The 25,139-nt window shown below is 36.5% G+C and overlaps 1 protein-coding gene across 3 annotated transcripts in view; it reads right to left on the bottom strand.

Moving 5' to 3' along the window:
* Positions 1-3,995: 3,995 nt before the first annotated feature.
* The window catches only part of PAPOLG (poly(A) polymerase gamma), a 419,007-nt gene continuing 397,863 nt past the window's right edge, over positions 3,996-25,139 (bottom strand). For all 3 annotated transcript variants that reach the window (XM_067007562.1, XM_059079254.2, XM_059079255.2), the window contains exons 7-23: positions 24,586-24,697; positions 21,762-21,851; positions 18,064-18,202; positions 17,351-17,423; positions 16,437-16,557; positions 16,004-16,088; positions 15,565-15,618; positions 12,119-12,238; positions 11,582-11,691; positions 9,106-9,227; positions 8,681-8,856; positions 8,178-8,266; positions 7,875-8,095; positions 6,622-6,687; positions 6,382-6,438; positions 4,486-4,580; positions 3,996-4,314 (exon numbers count right to left, since the gene is read on the bottom strand). In XM_067007562.1, the coding sequence (XP_066863663.1) occupies positions 4,095-4,314; positions 4,486-4,580; positions 6,382-6,438; positions 6,622-6,687; positions 7,875-8,095; positions 8,178-8,266; positions 8,681-8,856; positions 9,106-9,227; positions 11,582-11,691; positions 12,119-12,238; positions 15,565-15,618; positions 16,004-16,088; positions 16,437-16,557; positions 17,351-17,423; positions 18,064-18,202; positions 21,762-21,851; positions 24,586-24,697 (1,950 nt within the window). In that variant the 3' untranslated portion in view covers positions 3,996-4,094. The remainder of the gene's footprint in view (positions 4,315-4,485; positions 4,581-6,381; positions 6,439-6,621; positions 6,688-7,874; positions 8,096-8,177; positions 8,267-8,680; positions 8,857-9,105; positions 9,228-11,581; positions 11,692-12,118; positions 12,239-15,564; positions 15,619-16,003; positions 16,089-16,436; positions 16,558-17,350; positions 17,424-18,063; positions 18,203-21,761; positions 21,852-24,585; positions 24,698-25,139) is intronic.

Genomic DNA, 25,139 nt, shown 5'->3' on the forward strand with positions numbered 1-25,139 from the left:
GCCCTCAACACTTGAGGCAGATGCTACTGCTTGCTAATGTTTAGTCAGATATTCTGTGTAAGGCAAATTGAGTATGAACTTTGCTTTTATGTTAAGCAGGTTTGTGGATAACACTACCTGCCAAAGACTCTGAGTGGTGAAGGACCGAATTGGCTGTCAGTTTGATAAATAAATTAAAGATGTCTGGTACTTTTAAGTTACTTCCGAATAATATCAGTCAATCATCAACACCTATTTATCAAAGCAAGTTTATTTGATTACTTATTCCAGACAGATAATGAGGCTAGTGTGTACAACTAAGAAATTAAGACAATCCAGATAAAAGGCAGGAAAAATTAATATGAACTACACAAACAGCTAGCTAAAAAGGAACAGGAGCTGCATTCATTTTACATAATACTGTGAAGTGATGTAGCACCATTTACCTCAAAGATATCCTAAGCACTTTTTAAGGTAATTACGTGGGTCCTTGCTAAAAATGCAGCAATACATTAAAAATTATAGCAAGCCTGATGATAAACTTATGTTCAACTACTTCAAATATAAAATTATTCCAGAAAAAATGGGAAATTTGGGAAGGATCTGACCTTATACAATTCTTTTAAAAAATCCTAAGGAAATAGTTACCATTATTGAGACCAGTTTTCTTCCACCACTTGCACTATTTTCATCACTATTATCATGACCTAAATTCTAAGCTTTGGAAGATTTAATAGGTAGTTATTTATTTAAATACACACACAATTTTATTTAAAAAAATTTTTTTTACACTAAAGTTCTATTTATTGGTCTGTTCAGTCTGTTCTGGTCTGAACCACAAACATGGAGAAATAAGAAATTTAAGGCTACCAAAATCAAAGGATTAGGATCTTAATGATAAATCCTATTTTTTTTACCATTTCTAATCATTATTCTAAGCTATTCTACTCTGATCATTCTTAGGTTGAAATCTGTTGAACTTAAGTTTGACCCTGTTAATGAATCTAAGTTAACTGAAGACACATAAATCTAATCATATGCCTTTTTCTAAATACTGATGGAGTTTCATCTGAGATATATAAAGAAACTTGGAGAGAAATTCAGTGTCCCAGAGTCCTTCTTAGCCCACTTTACTAGTTAAGAGCCACAGTACATTTTCAGAAATACACCACAGAAAAATCTTAAGAAGAAAATTGCAAAGAGTTTGGGATTATTCAGTCCTGAAAAGCTGTGGTTCCTAACTTTTTTTTAAGGGTCATGACCACTTTGAGAAGCTGATGAAATTATGAACTTTCCCTCAGAAAAATGCATATGAACAAAAACTTCTTATATACATTTGCAAGGGATTCCCTACAGTCCACGATCCGCAGGTTAGGAATTTCTATTTCAAAGCTGTGGGACACAGTGGAAAATAAGTTTAGCCCATTTCGACATTGCCCATCTTCACTTCACTGCAACTATATAGGACAGTAAGCATTTTAATGATGTTACTAAATTGCTGCCTTAAGACAAAAACTCTTATTGTAAGCATAGTCTTATAAAATCCTCTTGCCCCAATTTTACAAGGTTTTAAGCCATTTACCCTGTCTCTCAAATTAGTTAAGTCCCTAAGGTTTAAACTAGCAGATAATTGTTTCATTGATATATTATTCTTTAGAGCCAGTCCCTGAAAAATGAGATTAAAATACCCTTGTGAAAATGAACATGTGTCTACATACTGAAGAACAGGTTATTTGACTTTATATTTCTAGGTATAGTCTCTACACTTGAAATCAAATGCATCTGCCTAGTGCCTCTGAACATAGCATATAACTGCAGACCAATTCCCTCTTACTTGGAACCCTTACAATGGAGGTCTCCTACCATGGTAACAAAATGTACAGTTGACCCTTGAACATGCAGGAGTTAGGGGCACCAACCCACTCACCCCAGTTGAAAACACTTGTACTGCTATCTCTGCTTCAAAAACAAAGGAACTGATACATGACTCACCCAAGGGCAAGAAGCTGAAACAGTCTGGATTGAATCAGGACTCAAACCCTAGTTCTTTTGATTCCACATATTGTGATCTCAATCAAACTTTCCCCTATAATTAATTTAAAGTTCTGTGAAATGAAAATACAAGTACTATATTTATTGAAAAACATCCACATATAAGTGGACCCATGTAGTTCAAATCTGTGTTGTTCAAGGGTCAACTGTACTCCATGTTCTACCTACTGTTCAGGATAGAAAACACTTCATTTCTGACCAAACCTGCTGTCTCAAAAGCACCTCATCAACTCCCCAGTTACCAAACAGGTTGAAGAATGCTATCTTTGAGAAGTCTAATGTTAAACTCTTGGCTTTGTCTTAACTCCATGTCAAATGGACCATTAAAACAAGAGGAATGACTATACTACAGTACAAAGGTTAGGCCTGTTGCTTTCTTATTAAAGACGAACTCCACTAGTTACTCCAAGGAGTTGGTTTATATAATAGGGTAAACATGGATGTACGTATGGGGAATTCTTAAAGCCCTTATTAAAGAAGTTTTCAATCAATCAATGTTTTAAGTCAGGTGACAGTTATTCAGTCCTTTCATAATCATTCTCTTTTGCTCAAATAGAGTATTTATAGAACAAACCTCAAAATACTTGAATAAAGAAAAAGGGTCAACTAAGAGAACAGCTTTGCCAAGGAAGCTACAATTTGGTTATGGGATTTCATTCTCGTCTTTTGCTATATAAAAAGTGAATAATGGAACAACCACTGTTTTCCCCTTGCTCTTCTTTACTTCTAAGAAGTCTTCCTTTGTAAAAGTTAAACACTAGAATTTCCATTTCAGAGATGTAGGGGTCAGGAACAGGAGTGGGAAAAGAAGGATCCTGCTCTCTGACAATCAGAATTCAACTATTTCAACTCAATGGTAAAGGGCTTGCGAGAGAAAATGGACTATTACTCCACTGGCTAAATGACATCCTATGAGTCCTATAAACTATATAACCAAGGATTTTCCCTGCACTATTCAAATGTACCATTTTGTGTTTTTCCTACTGGACCTACTAAATGGTGAGTGAAAGCTGAAGAAGGTAATATATACCAACATTCCTGGCTGTGTAATCTATACATTTTCGTTTTAAGAGTGATTCAAGCATAATCCATATTTAAAAAATTAGACTAAAGAGAGACAGTAAAGGTTTTAAAGTTTTCTCTTTGAAAAGATGGTATCTTACAGTACATACAAAAATACTCTGAAAATACATACGACTTCATTTACAAAACACTGAATCAACATATTACAAGAAGAATTACATGGTTATGGATTTCAATAGATGGAGCATGCGTTCATGAAACTTAAAAAATATTAAGAAATGCATTGAAAAAAGCAGTGTAAAAAAAGACAACTCATATATTTAAATAAAAATTACAAAGGTCCTGAGCCAATTAACGGTTGGTAACAATGTCATTCAAAAATGCCTTTAGGTTTCAATAAAATCCACTGCTCATTTCTGCATGCCTAGTCCACGAAGGAACTGTTTGAAGTTGTGGCGGTAAGTAATGGTCAGAAGTATCATGCCAAGTTAATTGTACACTTCAAAAATACAAGTTTGCCATACTTAAAGGCATCTTACTGTTGATGCCAGAATGAGTTGCTCACTCCTCAGTAAAAAATACCAGTCAACTAACAAGAATGGCATGAGATAGGATATGTAACAATTTCACCGTTCGTATACTGACTTTCAGTATCCTGGTCATATTTTGATTCTTAATAAAGATGCATTTCAAAGGCCTCCATAGGAGGCAAAATATAGAGAATTTATGGTGCCCAACTCTTATGTAATCACTGGACTAATCCTCCCTGGTAACTATGCAACATTTGGATAGAAAGGCACAATAAAAATTTAAATATTCCATGTGCCAATCTGAGAAAAAATAATTTAAATCAACAGAACAGACAATAAGTACATCTACACAAATGAGGAAAGCAGAGAAGATACCTCACATTCATTTATCTCAGGTTTCACAAAGTGGCTTCAATGCTAAAGTAAATGTGTTAACATTTGGAAAATTACATTTTTTTGTTTTTGTGGGTTTTTTTGTTTGTTTTCAACTTTTTTAGTTCTATACAATGATTACAACATAAGACTTAAAAAAAAGAGGGGGGCGGTGTTCAGGACTTGTTTTATCAGTGTCCAGAGAGCCAAGAACTGGTTCCCACAACAGAGAAACAAGCATCGAAAGTTAAGGCAGTAAAACCTCCAACGCAAAGCCATAATATTGTAGATGATAATTTGATAGCAGGTGATCCTCAGAGAACTGTATGTAGCAATCAATGAGAGAATGCTACAGCATCTGCAGGTCAAAGTGTGAGAGTTCAAAAAACCACTTCAAGGTTGTTAGGCCGATGACTGTAACTTTCACCCTATTTTATGTATGACAGCCACCTCTATCTTAAAAAGAGTGGCTGCATCTATGCCACTAAATGATTGCATATTCACTTAAGTAAGGAGGCACTGCTTTTACCGATTTAGGGTCAGTCGAATGGAATTTTTGATGACACGGATGTTATTTGCTGGAACTGGAGATGATGAATCTGGTAGTTCTTTACTGGGCAGTCTCTGTTAGAAAGAAATACAAAGTAGGAAAAACAAATACACATTATAAAGGTCCAATGAGTAAATCAGTCACAAAACTCTTGAGTATTTTTTCCAAATGCTTTAAGTTCCTAAACACTCAAGTATGTGTTGAATATTTTTTCCCTGTGTTGAAGTCCCCTTGTTTGGGGGACTTATTATTTTTTTAACAGGTGATAAGCAGAGGGATAGGGAAAGGGTAGAAGTGGGAGGACTGTATAAATAGGAAAGAGGACTTTCTTTAATCAACTGCCACTTCTAGACTGAGAAATGCATAAAGAACAAAGTCCTCCTCAGACTCAGGCAATGCTGAAGAGAAATAGCTGAAAAGCATGGTCACTAAACAGGAAATTCTTGGGGTGCAAGGTGAAAAACTGAGTGTGTGATACAGAGGAAAACTTGATATCCAGTTATATCCTTCAATTAGCTTCTGTAATACATTAATGAAGAAGAATAACCCAACTTGTGAGATAATTAAGTTTTTAGGAAGACCAACTTTGCAGTCAGGGTAGGTAACTTCAGTGAGGGTAAAATTCAGGGACATCTATATGAGGGCTTTTGAAGACACTAAAGATTATTATATAATGAAGGCAAAGTCTAAGACCGAGAAACAATGACAGAAGCCTAAAATACAGACAGATAGTTGTCTGACAGAAACAGCATATCAGCTTCTTGTCAAGTGATGACTGCAAGAATTAATTCTCCTCGCATGTTACCTTGGCTAAACAAATTATATTATACGCACATCCATTAAAAAAAAAATGACATGAAAAATTTCAGACGTGCATAGAAGTAGAGAATACAAAGGACAATGAAGACTTAAATGCCACAATGAAGACTCACTCATTATTAAAATTTTGCCACATTTGTTTGGTTTATGGCCCTTACCCTTTATACTTGAAATCTTTTAAAGCAAAACACAGACATGTTATTTCACACTTTCATACTTTAATATATCCATCTCAAATTTTTTCCCCAATACCATACATAATATAATTATACACCTCTACTTTTTGTAACCCACTCTTATGTTAAAAGAATTTTTACAAATTCTACTACTAATAGAAAGTATGAGGACATTTTCTATTTTGCTTTAGAATTGCCAATACATCCTGGGGAACCTGGCAGGGTGACAGTTGACTGTGATGAGAAAACACTTTATTATTTAATGGGGGGTGAAAAATAAGCAATTTTGTTTACTGTAACCTCTCAAAGAAGGGCTTTTTTTGATTTACACAAGGCCGATTTTTTTGAGCACCTATAATATTATTAGCTTAAATGGTAATCCTTTGAAAATAAATTTTTAAATTGAGATTTAGGGGCTCTTTAGCTCATGTTTTAAAGGTACTTACTCTGTATACCAGTATATTTGGTTCCTCCAAAATATTAGTAACTATGGTCCCCAACTATCAAACCTAAATTTTGTCAGTAAGCAGTGGTGTACAACAAAAGACTATCAAGTGTTGATAAGAAATTATTGTGCTGAGTACTAAACTGCTTCTTTAAAAATAAATAAAAAAGGTTGAACAAACCTACATAAATCATGAAGTCTTAAATGACTCCCTCTTTTCTAGACTTTTGAGGTACATACATTTAGGATCATACACTTTGTTTGCTATTTCCAACCCAACTTCCAACTATACTGCTGGTCTTTGAGGACAGGGACAAAATCTTACTACTCTTTTCCTCACCTCGTGCTAGGCTCTTCTTAGTAAGCTTTTTGTACCTGCAGATTACCTATGAATTTTTACCTGTGTATTTTATTACAAATAAGACTATCTATTACCTTTTTGCGTGATGTATCAATAGTTGGAATAGGCATACATTCTCCTCCAATGGCATCCTAAAAACAAATTACACACAAGTGAAAATTTTCTTTCCTATACGCAAATGCTTTTTTCTACATGAAATAAAACATAACCAGGAGTTGACAGATATAATCTGATCTACTTTTGAATATAGTACTTTTCCTGATACATGGCTCTTTAAAAGTAAATATTTTGAAGCACACTATTGATATACTTACCACTGATTTTCTTTTTCTGTCTTCAGCAGCACGTGATTCCTTAAACGTTGATTCAAGTCGAATAAACTAAAATATAAACATTAAAATGAGTTGCTATTATTACCTATAAAAACCACATAAATCTATATAAACTGAGAAACTAATTAGTGATCAGGCTAACATCAAAACTATTACAGGGGCTTCCCTGGTGGCGCAGTGGTTAAGAATCTGCCTGCCAATGCAGGGGACATGGGTTCGAGCCCTGGTCTGGGAAGATCCCACATGCCGTGGAGCAACTGACCCCGTGAGCCACAACTACTGAGCCTGTGCTCCACAGCAAGAGAGGCCGCGACAGTGAGAGGCCCACGCACCGCGATGAAGAGTGGCCCCTGCTCGCCACAACTAGAGAAAGCCCTCGTGCAGAAACGAAGACCCAACACAGCCAAAAAATAATAAAAAAACCAAAAACAACAACAAAAAAACCTATTACGAACATGGTTTGATGAGGGAAGAGAATTTAGACTGAATTCAATTGCCATCCTTAATTTCTAAAGTTTTATCTTTTTGTTTAATCTATCCAGATGATAATGAATAAAAGTTTTACCACCACCTACTGGAAGCAGAGGAGATCAACATTATAACACAATAAATATGATTATTTAGTTACCAATAATGCCTTTATGTAAGTCAAGGAGAAACAAAGATCAATCATTCAAATTTTTAGACACATTAGTAATTTGAATTTTTAAAAAATTAATTAAATTTTTATTTTTGGCTGCATTGGATCTTCGTTGCTGCACGCGGGCTTTTCTCTACTTGCGGCGAGTGGGGGCTACTCTTTGTGGTGGGCAGGCTTATTGCTGTGGCTCCTCTTGTTGCACAGCATGGGCTCTAGGTGCATAGGCTTCAGTAGTTGTGGCACACGGGCTCAGCAGTTGTGGCTCACAGACTCTAGAGTGCAGGCTCAGTAGTTGTGGCCCACGGGTTTAGATGCTCCGCAGCATGTGGGATCTTCCTGGACCAGGGCTCAAACCCGTGTCCCCTGCACTGGTAGGTGGATTCTTAACCACTGCACCACCGGGGAAGCCCAGTAATTTGAATTTAAGATGAACAATTAGTATTATCCTATTAGGGTTTAGGTAAATACTCTTTTTAAACAGTCAAAATCCTAATGGAACACTAAGATAACAATGAAGAATTTGAGTTTCTTCAGCACTATTTTAAGTTTACTTTGAAGAAAATCAACTACTAAATCACTGAAGTTGTAATTTTACCTTTTCTATGTCTTTCAACCTCTTAGAAGACCCATCTATGGATGGGGAGTGGGATCTTTTGGGGGTAACATTCTTAGTTATATTTGACATTCCATTTAGATGTGGCTGCCCCTGGGCAGGGTTGTGGGGTGTTGTGATTCTAGGAATGACATTTCGTCCTACTACAGTAGGAATGGTACACACAGCTGGAGGTGATACAGCTTTTACTGCAGAGTCAACTTCTGAAAAGGAAAAAAGAAAAGATTTCAGTAATTAAATACAAATGTAGTAGTATCATTACTAAAAAAAAGCGTAGATACCTACTTGCACCAATGACGGGAATAGACAGCCCTTGAGCTGGCGGGACAGTCAGTGGCTTTTCCACAACTACAGCAGCAGGCTCAGCATTATTCCTGTTAAAAGTGTTAAAATATCATCATTAAATGATTTAAATAGTATGTATTTAAAACACTCTTATTTTAACATTTAAGATAACTTCTTTCAAGTACTCCTAACTTTAACATTTCTCTGAAGGAAAAGAAAAGGGTAGGGAAAGGAAGAGGACCCAGGAAGAGAATTAACAGAAAAAACTAAAGGAAAACCTGCACATTTCTGTGTACTTATCTACTCCCACATACTCATAAACCTATACCATGCCCCAGAGGATTACCACAAATTGTCAAATAATTCTAAATGAGAAACTGACTACTAACTGGCAAAATAAAATCTTTTTACAGTTTAAAAAAAATGTATTTAGCAAAGGTATAGAAAAGTTTACATTATCCTCAAATAAACTGAAGACTGAGAGGAAATTTTGAAATACAGACCTTTCTGTCTCTGCTGAAGGAGGAATATCAGGCTTGGAAGGCTTGTTTGTAGACACTGGGGAATTAAAAGGTGTTCCATTATCAGTGTCTCTGGAGCTATCCAAACAATTGCTATCCAGAGATGATCTTTTGGATTGAGGTCCACTTGAACTTCGACTGACATCAGAAAGACTTTGCTGAAAGAGGGAAAAGCTTTTAGGATTTCAAAAAGTAAATGAGAAAAATGACTGGTTTCAATTCTAAAGTACATATAAAACAAATTATCTTTTGTGATTAATGAGGGTAAGATTTTAGTCCTAGACTGAATTGTCTGTACTTTCCCTCTTTCTTCTCAAAAGGTTTGGGCGTTGTAAAAATGCAAATTTGGTCCCAGGATCATTCCTCTGAGTTCCACTCAGATTGGAGAGTTACGAGTACAAACTCACCTTTTTCTTCTTCTGAAGAATCTCTGAGGGAAGGTAGTGATGAAGTTGTTTTTTTTTAACATGAGTTGCTTCAATTTTCATTCCCTCCTTTAGCATGTTTATATTGTTTGCCTGTCTGTACACTGTAACAGAATCAGTATGTTAAAATGGGGAACTTCCTTCTGAACCAAGGGCTCTATTTTCTTTTTCTGAAATACATACCTTTAATATCTCCACATCACTACACAAACACACATTCCTCTTACAGAACAAATACTTCCAAAACATTTTCAGAATGTCACAATCCTATTCAAGTACTGACTAGTTTTCTTATGTCCAACTTCTAAGACTTCCCCATAATCAAATCTAACAAAATAAATGTATGGAAAAAAGGCTTTTTCCAAATCTTGTTTTCTGCTGTTTTCCCCAAAGGCAATGTCTTCTCATAATTATTTGCCCAAGTCTGAGCTAATCCTAATACCAAATATCCAAGATGCAATTCAAGCTCTCCTCCTCCATGAAGCTCCCCCCCACCCCACCCCAGTACGCGGGCCTCTCACTGTTGTGGCCTCTCCTGTTGCGGAGCACAGGCTCCGGACGCGTAGGCTCAGCAGCCGTGGCTCATGGGGCTAGCCGCTCCACGGCATGTGGGATCTTCCCGGACCGGGGCACGAACCCGTGTCCCCTGCATCAGTAGGCGGACTCTCAACCACTGCGCCACCAGGGAAGCCCAATGAAGCTTCTTTTACTATACCAAACACAGAATGTTAGACATGAGAAACCATCTAAAAGTACAACCTTATTATACAGGTGGGAAAATGAGGCTCAACAGCCTTGAATGCCTTGCCAAAATTGGAATACACGTAGCCCTAGGTCCCCAGTCTAGTGCTTTTCACTCCTTATAAGAAAATCAGTTTTATTAATAACTACCATGTAAATTATTTAATATGTTAATTATGAATACCAAATTAGATTATAAGCTTACTCAAGACAGGGATGGGAGGTTTCTTTTGCACAGTAACTACTGTGAAATGTAAATTATTTAATCTCTTGGGGCCTCAGTATCTCTATCTGGAGAAGAACATTTTATAAATCTTTAATAAACAGAGCTTCTCAACCCCCTCCTTTTGGAAAAGTGGGTCCAAATTAGAATGGAAAAATTTATATCTATGTTTTCATTCCAGATTGCTTATAAAAGAATCACCAGGAGTGCTTGTTCAGTGTGCAGACTCCTGGCTCCACTCCCAGAGCATGTGATTCAGTAGTTCTAGGTGATGCATAGGAACCTGGATTTTCATGATAAATATGAGCGCTAATTCAAAAGAATTTAGAAAACTCAGATGAGCTAACTAAGAATATTAATAGTATGAATGTACACTATAAGACAACTCCAAATTTATAACAGATATATTAAGATATTCCAGGGAGGGGCTTCCCTGGTGGCGCAGTGGTTGAGAGTCCGCCTGCCGATGCAGGGGACGCAGGTTCATGCCCCGGTCCGGGAGGATCCCACACGCTGCAGAGTGGCGGGGCCCATGAGCCATGGCCGCTGAGCCTGCGCGTCTGGAGCCTGTGCTCCGCAACGGAAGAGGCCACAACAGTGAGAGGCCCGTGTACCACAAAAAAAAACCCCAAAAAACCAGGGAGATATCCTTAGGGAGCTAGATGTGAAAGACACTTTTCACTGATTCTGAAACATATTCAGCAAGCCTGTACTGAATGATATTTATTTCATGTAAAAAAAGTAAAAAGCAAGTCGTCTTTATGACTGTGATTACAAACACTGGCTGTGCACACTAAGAATCACCTATAGAGCTTCTTTAGTCTTCTTTTTGTTTTAAAACAATTAATACATTTACATGGTACAAAACTCAAAGGGGGGATTTCCCTGGTGGTTGAGCGGTTAAGACTCCACACTCCCAATGCAGGGGGCCTGGGTTCAATCCCTGGTCAGGGAACTAGATCCCACATGCATGCTGCAACTAAGATCCCGCATGCCGCAACTAAAGATCCTGCACGCAGCAACAAAGATCCCACGTGTTGCAACTAAGATCTGGTGCAGCCAAATAAATTAAATAAGTATTTAAAACAACAACGACAAAAACTCAAAAGGGTTCAAGTGTATACAGTGAAGTTGCCTCACTCCTGTCCACTAGACACACCTGGTTCCTTGACCTAAAAGCAACCAGTTCTGCCAGTTTCTTTTTTTAAAAAAACTATATATCCTTCCAGAGATAGTCTATGTATGTTTAAGCAAACAAACATATATTCTTTCTTTACACTGGTCTGCAACCCCCCACCCACCAACAGGTCTTGGAAGTCGCTTCATCATGCCTTTACTTTTTTAATAGCAGAATTTACTTTCATGATATAGATGTTCCATCTTCATTTAACCAATTGTGGAACTTTAAAAAATATAGCCAGCCAGATCCTAGGCAGGTGATACTGCGTTACTGCCAAGGTTGAGCACCACAGCTCCATGATGACAAAGTCTTACCTGTATCAGTAAATGACTGTATATCATATGTCAAGTCTATATTAACACTTTCTGCATTTTCTACTCTCCGAAAAATTATTCCAAGGAACCACATTGATACGTAATTGTTGCTATAAAATAAAATTTAAGAATTTCCATTAATTTTTACAATTTTACAGATGCTATTTGGTAACTAAAACTTGGTCTATGGAAGCATAAATACAAATGTCAATGGTTTGGCCAAATTCTTAAAACTGACACCAAGAATACTGTTAAGTTATCCTGTGTTATTATAAAAGAGGATTAAATGCTTTGAAAATGACTTACTAAATATATATTTAAAGATGCCAAATATTGTGATGGAGTTTTTTGTTGGGGTCTGTGAGCTACCAACATAGCATGTACTTAGTTTTAATGCATGACAACTCGTGCTCAAGTACACAATGTATTATCCTCCATCAATGCCTGTTAAATAGCATCTCACAACTGATCTTAAACCATGCATATTTCAGATACCATTATTTTTTAAAAAATGATATTAAAAAATAATTAACTTACTCTTTATGATGTTCCTTATTTCCTGGGAATGATTGGGGATTTACATGGGCAAGAGTAATAAATTCATTCCGTTCCAAATTTCCAACAAGTACACGTATTTTAGATTCTACTAATCCAACCCTAAAATAAAATGACAAGATTTTTCCATATTAAATGTGGAAACTACATCCAAGTAAACCAAACAACATATTAGCTATGATGCTTTACAGGGTTCATTAAAAAAAATTCAGTCCAATATTTTAGGGACTCTGTTTAAAATACCATTCAAGTAAATGAGATATTACTTAGTGAATTTCTGTTTTCTCCCCTTTCTTTTTCAAGAAGAACTGATTTATTTAATGCATTCCTGATCTAAAATACCCTTTTAAGACCATAAAATAGTCATGATTGGAGCATGAACAAAAACTGTTCGTTAACCTGGTTCTAAATATTTTTCTACTTTCAAATCTTATGCCTAAACCCTAAGGCTAACATATATTTAAATAATGTTAACAAAAAAAGCTAATAACTAGCACTTAATTCATGAAATAAACATGCTCTAATCTTTACAAAATTGATACTAGATATTTAATTTTAAAAATTTTAAATTTTAAAAAGAATTCACTAAAATCAGATCAGATACTACTAAAATATAGAAAGTTTCATCAGGGACTTCCCTGGTGGCACAGTGGTTAAGAACCTGCCTGCCAATGCAGGGGACAGTGGTTCGATCCCTGGTCCGGGAAGATCCCACATGCCATGGAGCAACTAAGCCCGCATACCACAACTACTGAGCCTGTGCTCCAGAACCTGCGAGCCACAACTACTGAGCCCGTGTGCTGCAACTACTGAAGCAAGTGCGCCTAGAGCCTGTACTCTGCAACAAAAGAAGCCCTGCACAATGAGAAGCCTGCGTACTGCAATGAAGAGTAGTCCCCATTCGCCGCAACTAGAGAAAGCCTGTGCCCAGCAATGAAGACCCAAAGCAGCCAAAAATAAATAAAAAATAAAATAAACTTATTAAAAAAAAATCAGATACCTGCAACTTTACTTCCTACCTCACTTAAATGTGACTACTGTCACTTATTTTATTAACTTATTAATGATTTTATGAATTACAAAGAATAATTACAAGAACATTTTCACATTTTCAAACACTTAAAAAAGCTTACACATTATGTGTTCTTCAACAGCAGATATACAAAACACTGAGTTACTCCTCTGTTATCTAAATTAGATGTTGGCAAACTTTTTCAGTAAAGGACCAGAGTAAATATCTTACGCTTTGTGGGCCATACATTTGTCACAACTATTCAACTCTGCCATGCAGCAGGAAAGCAGCCATAGACAATATATAAATGAATGAGTGAGACTGTGTTCCAATAAAACTTTATTTATAAAAATAAGTAGCAGACTGGATTTGCACTATACCATAGTTTTCTGACCCCTAATCTAGACAAATAAAATAATGTTTTAGTGAAAGGATTCTTTTCAGGGTCTCTCTTAATTTTTTTTTCTTGTTTGTTTTTTCATTCATTCATTCATTCATTCATTCATTTGGCCGACCAGGGATTTGAACGTGTGCCCTCGGCAGTGAAAGTGTGAAGTCCTAACCACTGGATCACCAGGGAATTCCCAAGGTCTCTTTAACTGTCAATGAAATAAGCATTAAACCCTTGAAGCAAAAACAGGACAGTAACATGTTTTCCTTTCCCAAAAATCAGACTTGAGGAAAGCACAACCATCTTTGGTGGTCTAACAGTTTCTGCCTGATGGAGCTAGTGAAGTCAATACACTGGAGGCAGAAGGAATCAGTTCAGATGCGCTAGAAAGAACGTACTAGTCCTTGACCAAAAATACCTCCTATCTGTTGACAGAAGATTAAGATTCTGAAACCTTTCATGCCACCATCTCCTAAATTAAAAGAATATATGGGCTCATACAACTCAATATCAAAAAAAACCAAACAAACCAATCAAAAAATGGGCAGAAGACCTGAACAGACATTTTTCAAAAGAAGACATACAGATGGCTAACAGGCATATGAAAAGATGCTTAAAGTCACTAATCATCAGGTAAATGCAAATCAAAACAATGAGATGTCACCTCATACCTATCAGAATGGCTGTCATCAAAAAGTATACAAATAATAAATGTTGGGGAAGATGTGGAAAAAAAGGGAACCCTTGTGCACTGTTGGGGGGAATGTAAATGGGCACAGCCACTATGGAAAACAGTATGGAGGGTCCTTAAAAAACTAAAAACAGAACTACCATATGATCCAGTAATTCCACCCCTGGGTATATATCTGGAAAAAATGAAAACACTAATTCAAAAAGATATGCTCACCCCAATGTTCATAGCAGCACTGTTTATAATAGCCAAGACATGGAAGCAACTGAAGTGCCCATCAACAGGTGAATGGATAAAGTTGTGGTGTATGTGCAAAATGGAATACTACTTAGCCGTAAAAAGAATGAAATTCTGACATTTGCAGCAATGTGGACAGACCTGGAGAATACTATGCTTAGTGAAATAAGTCAGACAGAGAAAGACAAATACTGTATTATATTATATCACTTATATGTGGAATATGAAAAATAATACAAATGAATGTATATGCAAAACAGAAACAAACCCATAGATACAGAAAACAAACAAGTGGTTATTACCAAAGGGGAGAGGGAAAAGAGGAGGGACGAATTTGGAGTATGGGATTAACAGATTTAACTATGTATAAAATAGTTAAGCAACAAGGATATGTTGTACAGCACAGCGAATTAAAGCCATTATCTTGTAATAACTTTTAATGGGATATAATCTGCAAAAATAATGAATCATTATGCTGTACACCTGAAATTAATATAATACTGTAAATCAACTATACTTCAAAATACATATATGTGTATATATAGTCTAGGTGTGTGTGTATATGTGGGTGTATGTGTGTATATATATATATGGTAATAGGCTAGGTATCAGAATCATTCAAACTGCCTCACAATTTTGCTTAAATCTGACTCTAAGAAGTGACAAAAGGCAAAAATCTGTACATATATTCTTATCTCATGTCACTTCCAATTCTGAAACATTAATTTGATGGCATTTCTTAAACACTGATGCTTCATGGTCAAGTACAACAGTCATCAATAAGATTTAATAATTTTGAAAATAAAGAGTGTTTTAGAAATGATAAAGCACCATATAAATATGTTATCATCACACAGTAGGTAGAGAACTTTTTTTTTTTGCAGTACGCGGGCCTCTCACTGTTGTGGGCTCTCCTGTTGCAGAGCACAGGCTTGGGACGCGCAGGCTCAGCGGCCATGGCTCACGGGCCCAGCCGCTCCGCGGCATGTGGGATCTTTCCAGACCGGGGCACAAACCTGTATCCCCTGAATTGGCAGGTAGACTCTCAACCACTGTGCCACTAGGGAAGCCCAGGTAGAGAACTTTAAATGTCTTACCACTCTAGATGATTTTCTTCTGTTGATGCACTGGCAGTCAATACTATATAATGTCTGTGAAGAATTTTCAGCAATAATCAGGGGGAAAAAAAAGCCAGAGAAATATTGTTAGGGTCTAACTTTCCATTATTACTTTTTCTTTCTCCCTCCCAATGAACAAAACAGCTAATACAGGCACACATTTATGAAAATTAAAACATGCTCTGATTTTCACAAAATTAATTCTAGACCTTGTAATTAAAAACAATTCACTAAACCCAAAACCCCACAAATACTGGGTTAGACACTACTAGAATACAGAAACTTTCTCATCACCTACGATTTCTGCTATTCTTTACCTCATTTAAAATATGTGACGTCACCTATCGTGTATTAACTTTGTAAGTTTAACATTCTTCTTCCTTAAACACACACATACAAAATGCAAAATTTCAAATACCTATACTTTTGGAAAAAATTTGGTGGCTCAAGGAGTTTGGACCAATCTGATTTCCCCTGAAGAATTTCATCTGTGACTGCGAGACCTAAAGAAAGAGACAGACAGACAGTGATTTTGAAAACTGACCATCGTATTATCAGCTCCTGTGTGACCCTACCCCCAAAGTTCTAACCCCACCAAATCCCTGAGTAAAAAAAAGTGTAGATTTATTATGCTCTTCCTTAGAACATAAAAGTCAATATCAACCAGACTGGGGTGGCTCTATTTTTGGCCTCATATTATCATATATTTTGCAAAACCAAGTTCTTAAAAAAATACACATTTGAAAGAACTTTTAGAAATAATAGGCATAACTGCAATAGAGAATAAAACTGTTGTCAACCAAAAACTTGTGGGAACATGTAAAGGGTAATAATAGGGCTAACAGGTTTACCTTGTTTAAATTCTTCTACCATTACTGTTCGAGTTGATGTGGACACATTATACGTAGAATTCTGTTGTGGGTAGGCAGGGGTGATTATGGGCATGAGATGATACCTATCTGATGGATTTACCTGTGAAATTAGAAGCAGAATAATTGATCTATTCTCCTATTTCAGTTGTCCTCACTTCATTCCCCAAAAGTCTGAAGAATATGAAATATAAATTTAATACTACATCTCCTCAGTTCTAAGAAGTACATTTCCCCTCCCCAACTTCATTTATTTCTGAAGTCAGATGTGTCTGATAATCAAAGTTAAAGAAAACTCTGCAGAAGTTTATTTCTCCCCGCAAAAGCTGCTAAATGGATGGTGCAGCTTATAAACAGTGGTCTTTTAGAACCAAGGAAATACAATATCATAAGTGCAAAAAGCATTATCTGGTCCAATGGTTCTCCATCCTCTTTCTGCATCTATTCAACAGATGACTTCCCCTTGGTTACTCAGAGGAATGAGTACTCACTCTTAAAGCAAATTAAAATGCAAGGTGAGTGAGAGTTATGCTGTCTTGGAACCATGAATCTGCTTTAAACTGTACTGCAAAGTACATCTTTTATATACTTCAGTACTTTATTATTAGTAACTAATTACTTGTAAGACAGTTTTTAACAACAGATTATAACATCTTGGTTGATATACCCACTCATCAAGTCTTATATGGGTGATTTTTAATGACATAACATTTGGATCAGCATTGGAGATACAAATCATCTGCACCAAAAAAACACAGTAGAGGGAGGGAAAGGACTATAGTTACACAGAAGGAAGATGAACAGGAACAAGAGGAATTATCCTTAACTAGATTGCACTTTACAGAATCATCCTATTCCTGAAAGGTTTCAATGAAATGCTGTAATAAGTCACATACCCGAGGATCCCAAACTGGCAAATTCAAATTGCTTTCTTCCGGTTGCTTTAGCAGCACAGGATTTGGCCATTCCCTAACATGAAATAAGCAAATAAACTCACATAAGACCTCATTTCAGGAACTATATGAAATGTTAAAATCATTAGATGCTGCTCCAACTTTCACATAGCAAATGTTTTGGGTATTTGGTATTGAAAAAAAGAGAAACTGACAAAGGAAGGGAGTATACAAAGGAAAAAGCTGCTTATTTTAAAGCAGCTTTCAGTTCTCTGAAAGGGCAAATACTACTTTGCCCATTAGCTGTAACTAATTTAAACCTGAATTTTTTCTTCCTTCTCATTTGCCTTCATGGACTTAACTCTGATAATTTAATAACAGCAAGAGCTAACATTTACTGAGAATATTCCTAATAAATTGTGTGCAGCAGCTAGGGTTATCATCTTTAGTTTACATATGAGGAGATCTTAACCTCTATATAGCTAGTAATTGGCAAAGACTACTCTCACAAGCTAAGGGCCCACATTTACAGTCCCCCTAGAAGAAAGCACCATCTGGGGTCCCATCATTGCCTCAAATTTGATGTTTTTAAATTTAACTTAGACAAAGGAATGTAAGACGACAGAAAAGGTGTATGCATAGCTCTTAAATTTGCAAACAAATTTACATATAGGCAGAGGTTAGTAAGTAGTGAAAATATGCATATGAATACTTACCACTTGGAAAAAACTAAGAAGAACTTATGAACTAAAGTAGAAGCTGCTGCATTTGGATATAATTGGCAAGTTCTTGCAACTAGCATTGCCCAGGAGACACCACCAAGGAATCCCAACATGTTGGAATAAATACCACGTCCTAGAAAATTAATAGAGTTAATTATTGTTAGGACCTACTATCCATGACATTCAAGTGTAAGGAACAGTATAACTTCCCTCCTAAGACTTGCTTAGAACTTTTCCCCCTTATAGAAACATTAAAATCAACAAACAAACCTTTATGTTAGGCTCACATTCTTTTTTGGGCCTCTCACCGTTGTGGCCTCTCCCGTTGCGGAGCACAGACTCTGGACGCGCAGGCTCAGCGGCCATGGCTCACGGGCCCAGCCGCTCTGCGGCATGTGGGATCTTCCCAGACCGGGGCACGAACCCGTGTCCCCTGCATCGGCAGGCGGGCTCTCAACCACTGTGCCACCAGGGAAGCCCCTAGGCTCACATTCTTATCAGTAAACCCTAAGCTGCTCATCTTACCCCCTACTTTGCCCTCCAATACAGACATCTCAGTTCCTTGCCTCAGTTCTGACTGTCCAACTGGGCTCTACTGATATGACATTGGAATTTCCCACCTTTTAATATCTGGTTGAGAGAGAAATGAAAGTGAAGAGGAAAGATATTCGGAGGGTCCACAAGTAGGGAAGAAAAACTTTTCAACAGTACACTAGTTCCCCCTTATCTGTGGAGGAAATGTTCCAAGACCTCCAGTGGATGCCTGAAACACGGGATGGCACTGATATTTATGATAAAGTTTAATTTATAAATTAGACACAGTAAGAAATTAACAATTATAAAAATAGAATTATAACAATATACAATAAAAGTTATGTGAATATGGCCTCTTTTTGTCTCAAAATATCTTATTGTACAAATTTAATGCCCTTTCCATCTTTTTTTTTTTTTTTTTTTTTTTTTGCGGTACACAGGCCTCTCCCTGCTGTGGCCCCTCCCGTTGTGGAGTACAGGCTCTGGATGCACAGGCTCAGCGGCCACGGCCCACAGGCCCAGCCGCCCCGCGGCATGTGGGATCCTCCTGGAACAGGGCACGAACTCGCGTCCCCTGCATCAGCAGGCGGACTGTCAACCGCTGCGCCACCAGGGAAGCCCCCCTTTTCATCTTAACTGAGTACTTATCACTAACTGTGGTTATAACGCTTTAAAATTTTATTTATTTATTTATTTTTGGCCGTGTTGGGTCTTTGGGGCTTTCTCTAGTTGCAGTGAGTGGGGGCTACTCTTTATTGCGGTGTGCGCTTCTCACTGCGGTGGCTTCTCTTGTTGCAGAGCATGGGCTCTTGGCGTGCGGGCTTCAGTATTTGTGGCACGCAGGCTCAGTAGTTGTGGCACATGGGCTTAGTTGCTCTGCAGCATGTGGGATCTTCCTGAATCAGGGCTTGAACCCATGTCCCCTACATTGGCAGGCGGATTCTGGACCACTGCGCCACCAGGTAAGTCCCATGGCCATAACTTTCGTAGTTTCGCAGAGGTGAGACAGCAAAACTAGCACGAATTTCTTTTTCTTCCTTTACATTTCATGATAGAAGATTCATTCTTATGTAGATCTTAGCAACCTCAACATATGTTTTTCTTCCTTCCTTAAGTTGATAACTTTCACCTTTTCACTTAAAGGAAACACTTTACAGGCTTCTCTTTGGCAAATCCAAGTTGCCAGCATCACTACTCTTGCACTTTGGGCCCATTAATAAGTTAAATAAGGGTTACTTGAACACAAGTACTGCAATACCATCCCTGTTCCAGGCAGGGCAGCGAGAGATTTCATCACACTACTCAGAACAGCATGCAATTTAAAATTTATGAATTGTTTACTTCTAATTTTCCATTTAATATTTTCAGACTGCAGTTGACTGCAGGTAATTGAAACTGCAGAAAGCAAAATGGTAGATAAGGGGGGACTACCCTAATCATGTTCTTGGGCATTTAAAAATTCAACTGTAAAGTTGGGGACTGACTTCAGTATTGTGCAAAAATTTGTATACTTCTCCATAAAGTACAATACACTATTGATATTACTCATTTTCTTGAATGATTGTTTCTTTTTTTTGAATGATTTGTTTCTTACAGCAATCTATAAAGAAGCATTACCATATTTCATCAAAACTAAGATGTCCTCAGTTATTATATAATACAGATGATTTAATGTCCCATTAAGCAAGAGAAAAAAACAAAATATCATTTCAGTTATGTTAAATGTGAAAAACATGCATCTAATAATTGACAAAACATGGTATTTAATCTATAAGGAAAACCAAATTGTTCATGATACCCCTTTACTGCAGATTACTTTACCCTGACTACACAATATAATTGAGCCCAAGGACAAATTCTACTTGCTTAAGGTCTTTTTAGATGTGTACTGTCCTATATGGTAGCCACAAGTCACATGTGCCTATATGTAGTATTTTTTTGGTAACAGCTTTATTGAGCTATCATTCACATACCATAAGATTCATCGATTAAGTATAAAATTCAATGGTTTTTATTCTATTCACAGAGTTGTGCAATCATCAATTTAATCAACTCTGGAACATTTTTATCACCCCCAAAAGAAAACTTTAACAGTCACACACCTCTTATTTCCCCCAAGTCTTCCCAGACCTAGGCAACCACTAATCCACTTTCTACCTCTATAGATATGTCTACTCTGAACATTTCACATAAATGGAATTATACAATATGCAGACTGGCTTCTTTCACTTAACATAATGGTTTCAATGTTCATCTATGTTGTAACATGTATCAATATTTCACTCCTTTTAACTGCTATATAATATTCCACATTATGAATATACCACATTTTGTGGTCATTTCCACTTTGACATTATTAATAATGCTATGAACAGCTGTGTAAAAGTTTTTGTGAAGACCTATGTTTTCACTTCTTTCAGATATTACTTAATTTTAAATTTAATTAAAATTAAATAAAATTTAAGTTCAGTTCCTCAGGTGCACATTTCAAGTGCTCAACAGCCATATGGTTACTGTATTGGACAGCATAGATATGAAATACTTCCATCATCACAGAAGGTTTGATTGGAAAGCACTGTTTTAGACTGTAAAACCTGGTGCCAGAAGTGCAGCACAGCTTAAATGTAGTTACAAATAATACAAAATGTGCTGTGCCAGCTAAGGGCTGAACCACATCCTATATATATAAACTAGTACAGTTCAAGGCTTTATTAGAAGAGTGTTGAAAGGTAAAAACAAAAGGTTAAAACTATCACAATAGGTTCTTCATTTAATAAATTTACTGAACACCTGCTATACACCAGCCTCTCTGCTGGTAATGCTGAGACAGAGATGATAAGATGGTCCTGTCCACAGAGAGCTCCAATACGAGTAGGGGTTTTACTCTTCAAGTTCTATCTCATTCTGACTCCCTGGCTGTAACCCAAGATGTAAAGTCAGGGGCTTTTAGTTTTCACCGATGGGAGAAGGTAGAATCACACATCAGAGCACTGGTAAGCATCACACCTGAAAAACAAACAGCTTCTCCAAAGCTTACTGCACCTCAATCCCCCAAGGTATCAACAGGTTCAGGAATTCCCGTATGTGCTTCTACCATGAGCAACTGAAAATTATAATTTTATAATGCAAACGTAAAATAAAAGACTTGGGATACTTACGTTTTGCCCATAGTTTGACTGCTCTTAGGGTGAGTCTGAAAGTTTCTTTATTTGGCACTAAATGCAAAATTTCATCAGTAACTCTACACCCTGAAAAACATAAAGCGTTCATTTTTCATTATGCAACAAATTCCAGTTAATTCAAATGTCCTTCTAACTTTGACTCTCAAATGCTAAAAATATCAAAGATACTAAAATATGAGGTTTAATTTTCTTTATGTACTTTAAATTATGTACTTTAAATGTAGCCCTTATATAAGAGAAATCATTTTGCTTATAAAGAATTAAAAAGCACATGGGTTATATAATCCAATATTAAAATAAGAGATGAGTCTGATTATCTTTTAAGCTTTTTTCCACCTTTGGCTTTACTGTTAATCAAGTGCCTCCAACTTATAAAACTGTTATTGCTTTAATGCAAACCTTATCCACAAATACTGTGATTTACTGTTGCACTCTGGAAATACAGCAAAATGCAGTGATTAAGTTAAACAAAATATTGGGTTGGCCAAAAAATTCATTTGGGTTTTTCCATAACAGCTTATGAAAAAACCTGAATGAACTTTTTGGCCAACCCAATATAAACCAGTGGTTCTCAAAGTGTAGTCAGTGGACTCCTGGGAATCTATTAGGTCAAATCTATTTCTATAACATTAATGCTTTCTTTGCCTGTTTCACTGCGTTAACATTTGCACTCATGGTGCCAAACCCGTGGTGGGTAAAACTGCTGGTATCTTAGCAGTGAATCAAAAGCCATGGCAACAAACTGAAATAGTAGACAATATTATCTTCACCATAAATTTGCAGTTAGAAAACAGGAAAGGAAGGTGTGTGATGTCTGAGCATGTTCAAGGTAAGCTGAACTATCTGTTTTTTTCAAGGAACACCAGTTTTACTTGAAAGAATGATTGACAAGACAACTACAGTTATTCATACTTGGGTATTTAGCAGACATTTCCTAAAAAATGAACAAAGTGAGCCCCTCACTTCTAGGAAAACAAATGTCAAAATTTGTTGCCTATAATAAAACTTGAAGTTTCAAGTAAAAATTAGAATTTTGGACAACTGGTATATGCTAGTGTGAGCTTGACAGCTTTTCAGACTTTTTTAATGAGATTGGTGGTGACATTAATGAATGTGATTTTTAAAAAATTATTTTATAATGAAAGGTGTGTTAACATTTAGACGATCCAAATAACTTTGTGAGCCAGTATTTTCTAAATGACTAAGGCATGACAGGACAAAATCATGCATGGGTAAAAGATCCATTCAAAGAATAAGACAGACCAATAGATTTTAATGCAACAGAGCACAAAAAGTTAACTGATAGTTTTAGGTTTGATATTCTAATTAACACTTTAAAAAGATCACTTTTATTCAGCAAAAAAGGGAACAAACTACTGATATATGCTAGAAACATGGATAAACCTCACAAACATTATGTGAAGAAGCCAGACACAAAAGACCACATATTACATGACCCCATTTGTATGAAATGGCAAATCTACAGAGATAGAAAGTAGATTAGTGGTTGCCTGGGATTGGAGGTTAGAAAGAGGAGTGACTACAAATGGGTATGAGGGATCGTTTGAGAATGACGAAAATGTTCTAAAATCGGATTGTGGTGCACAACTCTGTGAATATACTAACACTACTGAATCGCACACCTAAAAAAGATGGATTTTATGGTATGCAATTACTCCTCAATAAAGCTGTTGAAAAGAAAAAGGAAATTGGGCTTCCCTGGTGGCGCAGTGGTTAAGAATCCACCTGCCAATGCAGGGGACACGGGTTCGAGCCCTGGTCCTAGAAGATCCCACATGCCGCGGAGCAACTAAGCCTGTGCTCCACAACTACTGAGCCTGTGCTCTAAAGCCCGTGAGCCACAACTACTGAGCCCGCGTGCCACAACTACTGAAGCCCACGCGCCTAGAGCCCGTGCCCTGCAACAAGAGAAGCCACCGCGATGAGAAGCCCATGCACCGCAACAAAGAGTAGCCCCCGCTTGCCTCAACCAGAGAAAAAAGCCTGCGTGCAGCAATGAAGACCCAACACAGCAAAAATTAAAATAAATAAAATTTTAAAAGAAAAATAAATAAATAAAGAGGCTTCCACCAGAAAGAAGACCATTTAAAAAAAAAAAAAAAAAAAAAGGAAATTGTCATCAGTCAAGTTTTGGTGTAGTAATAAGGAATACCCACAATTATCTGAAAAGGCTATGAAAATACTCCTTCCTTTTCCAATTATGTATCTTTAAGAGGCCAGATTTTCTTCCTATACTTCAATCAAAACAAAATTTTACAAGAGATTGACTGCAAAAGCAGATGTGAGAATCTAGCTGTGCTCTATTAAGTCAAATATTAAAGAGTTGCAAAAATGCAAAAAAATAAAAAAGCCATTCTCACACAAAAAATATATTTATATTCACTTATAATGGGTTTACTATTGTTATTTTAAAATGAACTAATAATTAAACACCTTAAAAATTTCTCAGTTTTTATTTCTAATATGATAAATTGATAAATATAACTCACTTAAACAGAAGATCTTGGGGGGGGTAGTCCTCAAAAAATGTTTAGAGTATAAAAGGGTCCTGAGACCAATAAGTTTGAGGACCACTGCACTGCTATAAACATAAACATTTCAAGTAAATTTGTGTTTTAAGATGCTTAAATGTGATCAGATTACTTGTATAAAGAAAATTACATCATTTTTAACTGAGTTTGTCTAATTCTTAAAAAGTCTATTAATAGTTTTGCAAAAAGATTTCTATTTGTCTAATTGTTTTCAAGCAGGTATCTGAGATTTCTTTTTAGAAGCTTACCATTTAGGCTGCGAATACACCTTATATCAAGGCTTCTCAGTCGAGAGTCGTCTCTTAGATCTAAATTATCTGATATGGTTTGTATTGCCAGTCTTGCAAAGACTAGATCAATCTTTGGAAAGATGAAAAAAAGAGAGAGAGAGAGAAAGAGAGAGAGAAATATTACTTTTTCTCCTTTTAGTCCATTCTCCCCCCTTCCCACCTCAAAAATGTAAAAAGTTCGAATTATTAGTTTGGGAAGTTCTACCAAAACTTCCAAAGGCCTATGCAGGTAATATCACATTGGAAAAGCACTGCAAAGTTTTGGGAGAATAATTTTCAAATTAAGGGAAAGCATTTTAATTTTGCCAATCATTAAAAAAAATCAAAACCTTGTAAGTGAATTTCTAGATAAAGATGGCGGATCCAACACATTTACATTCACTCCCTCTTGAAACCCCACAAAAATACCAGCAAAATTTTGTTTTGTTTTAGTTTTATTTTGTTTTTAAAGGCATAACCCACTAAGTCAAAGAGAATAGGAGACAATGGTAAAAACCATGAAATCTGGAAAG

This window comes from Kogia breviceps, chromosome 11, assembly GCF_026419965.1.
Source record: "Kogia breviceps isolate mKogBre1 chromosome 11, mKogBre1 haplotype 1, whole genome shotgun sequence".
Classification (NCBI taxonomy): Eukaryota; Metazoa; Chordata; class Mammalia; order Artiodactyla; family Physeteridae; genus Kogia; species Kogia breviceps.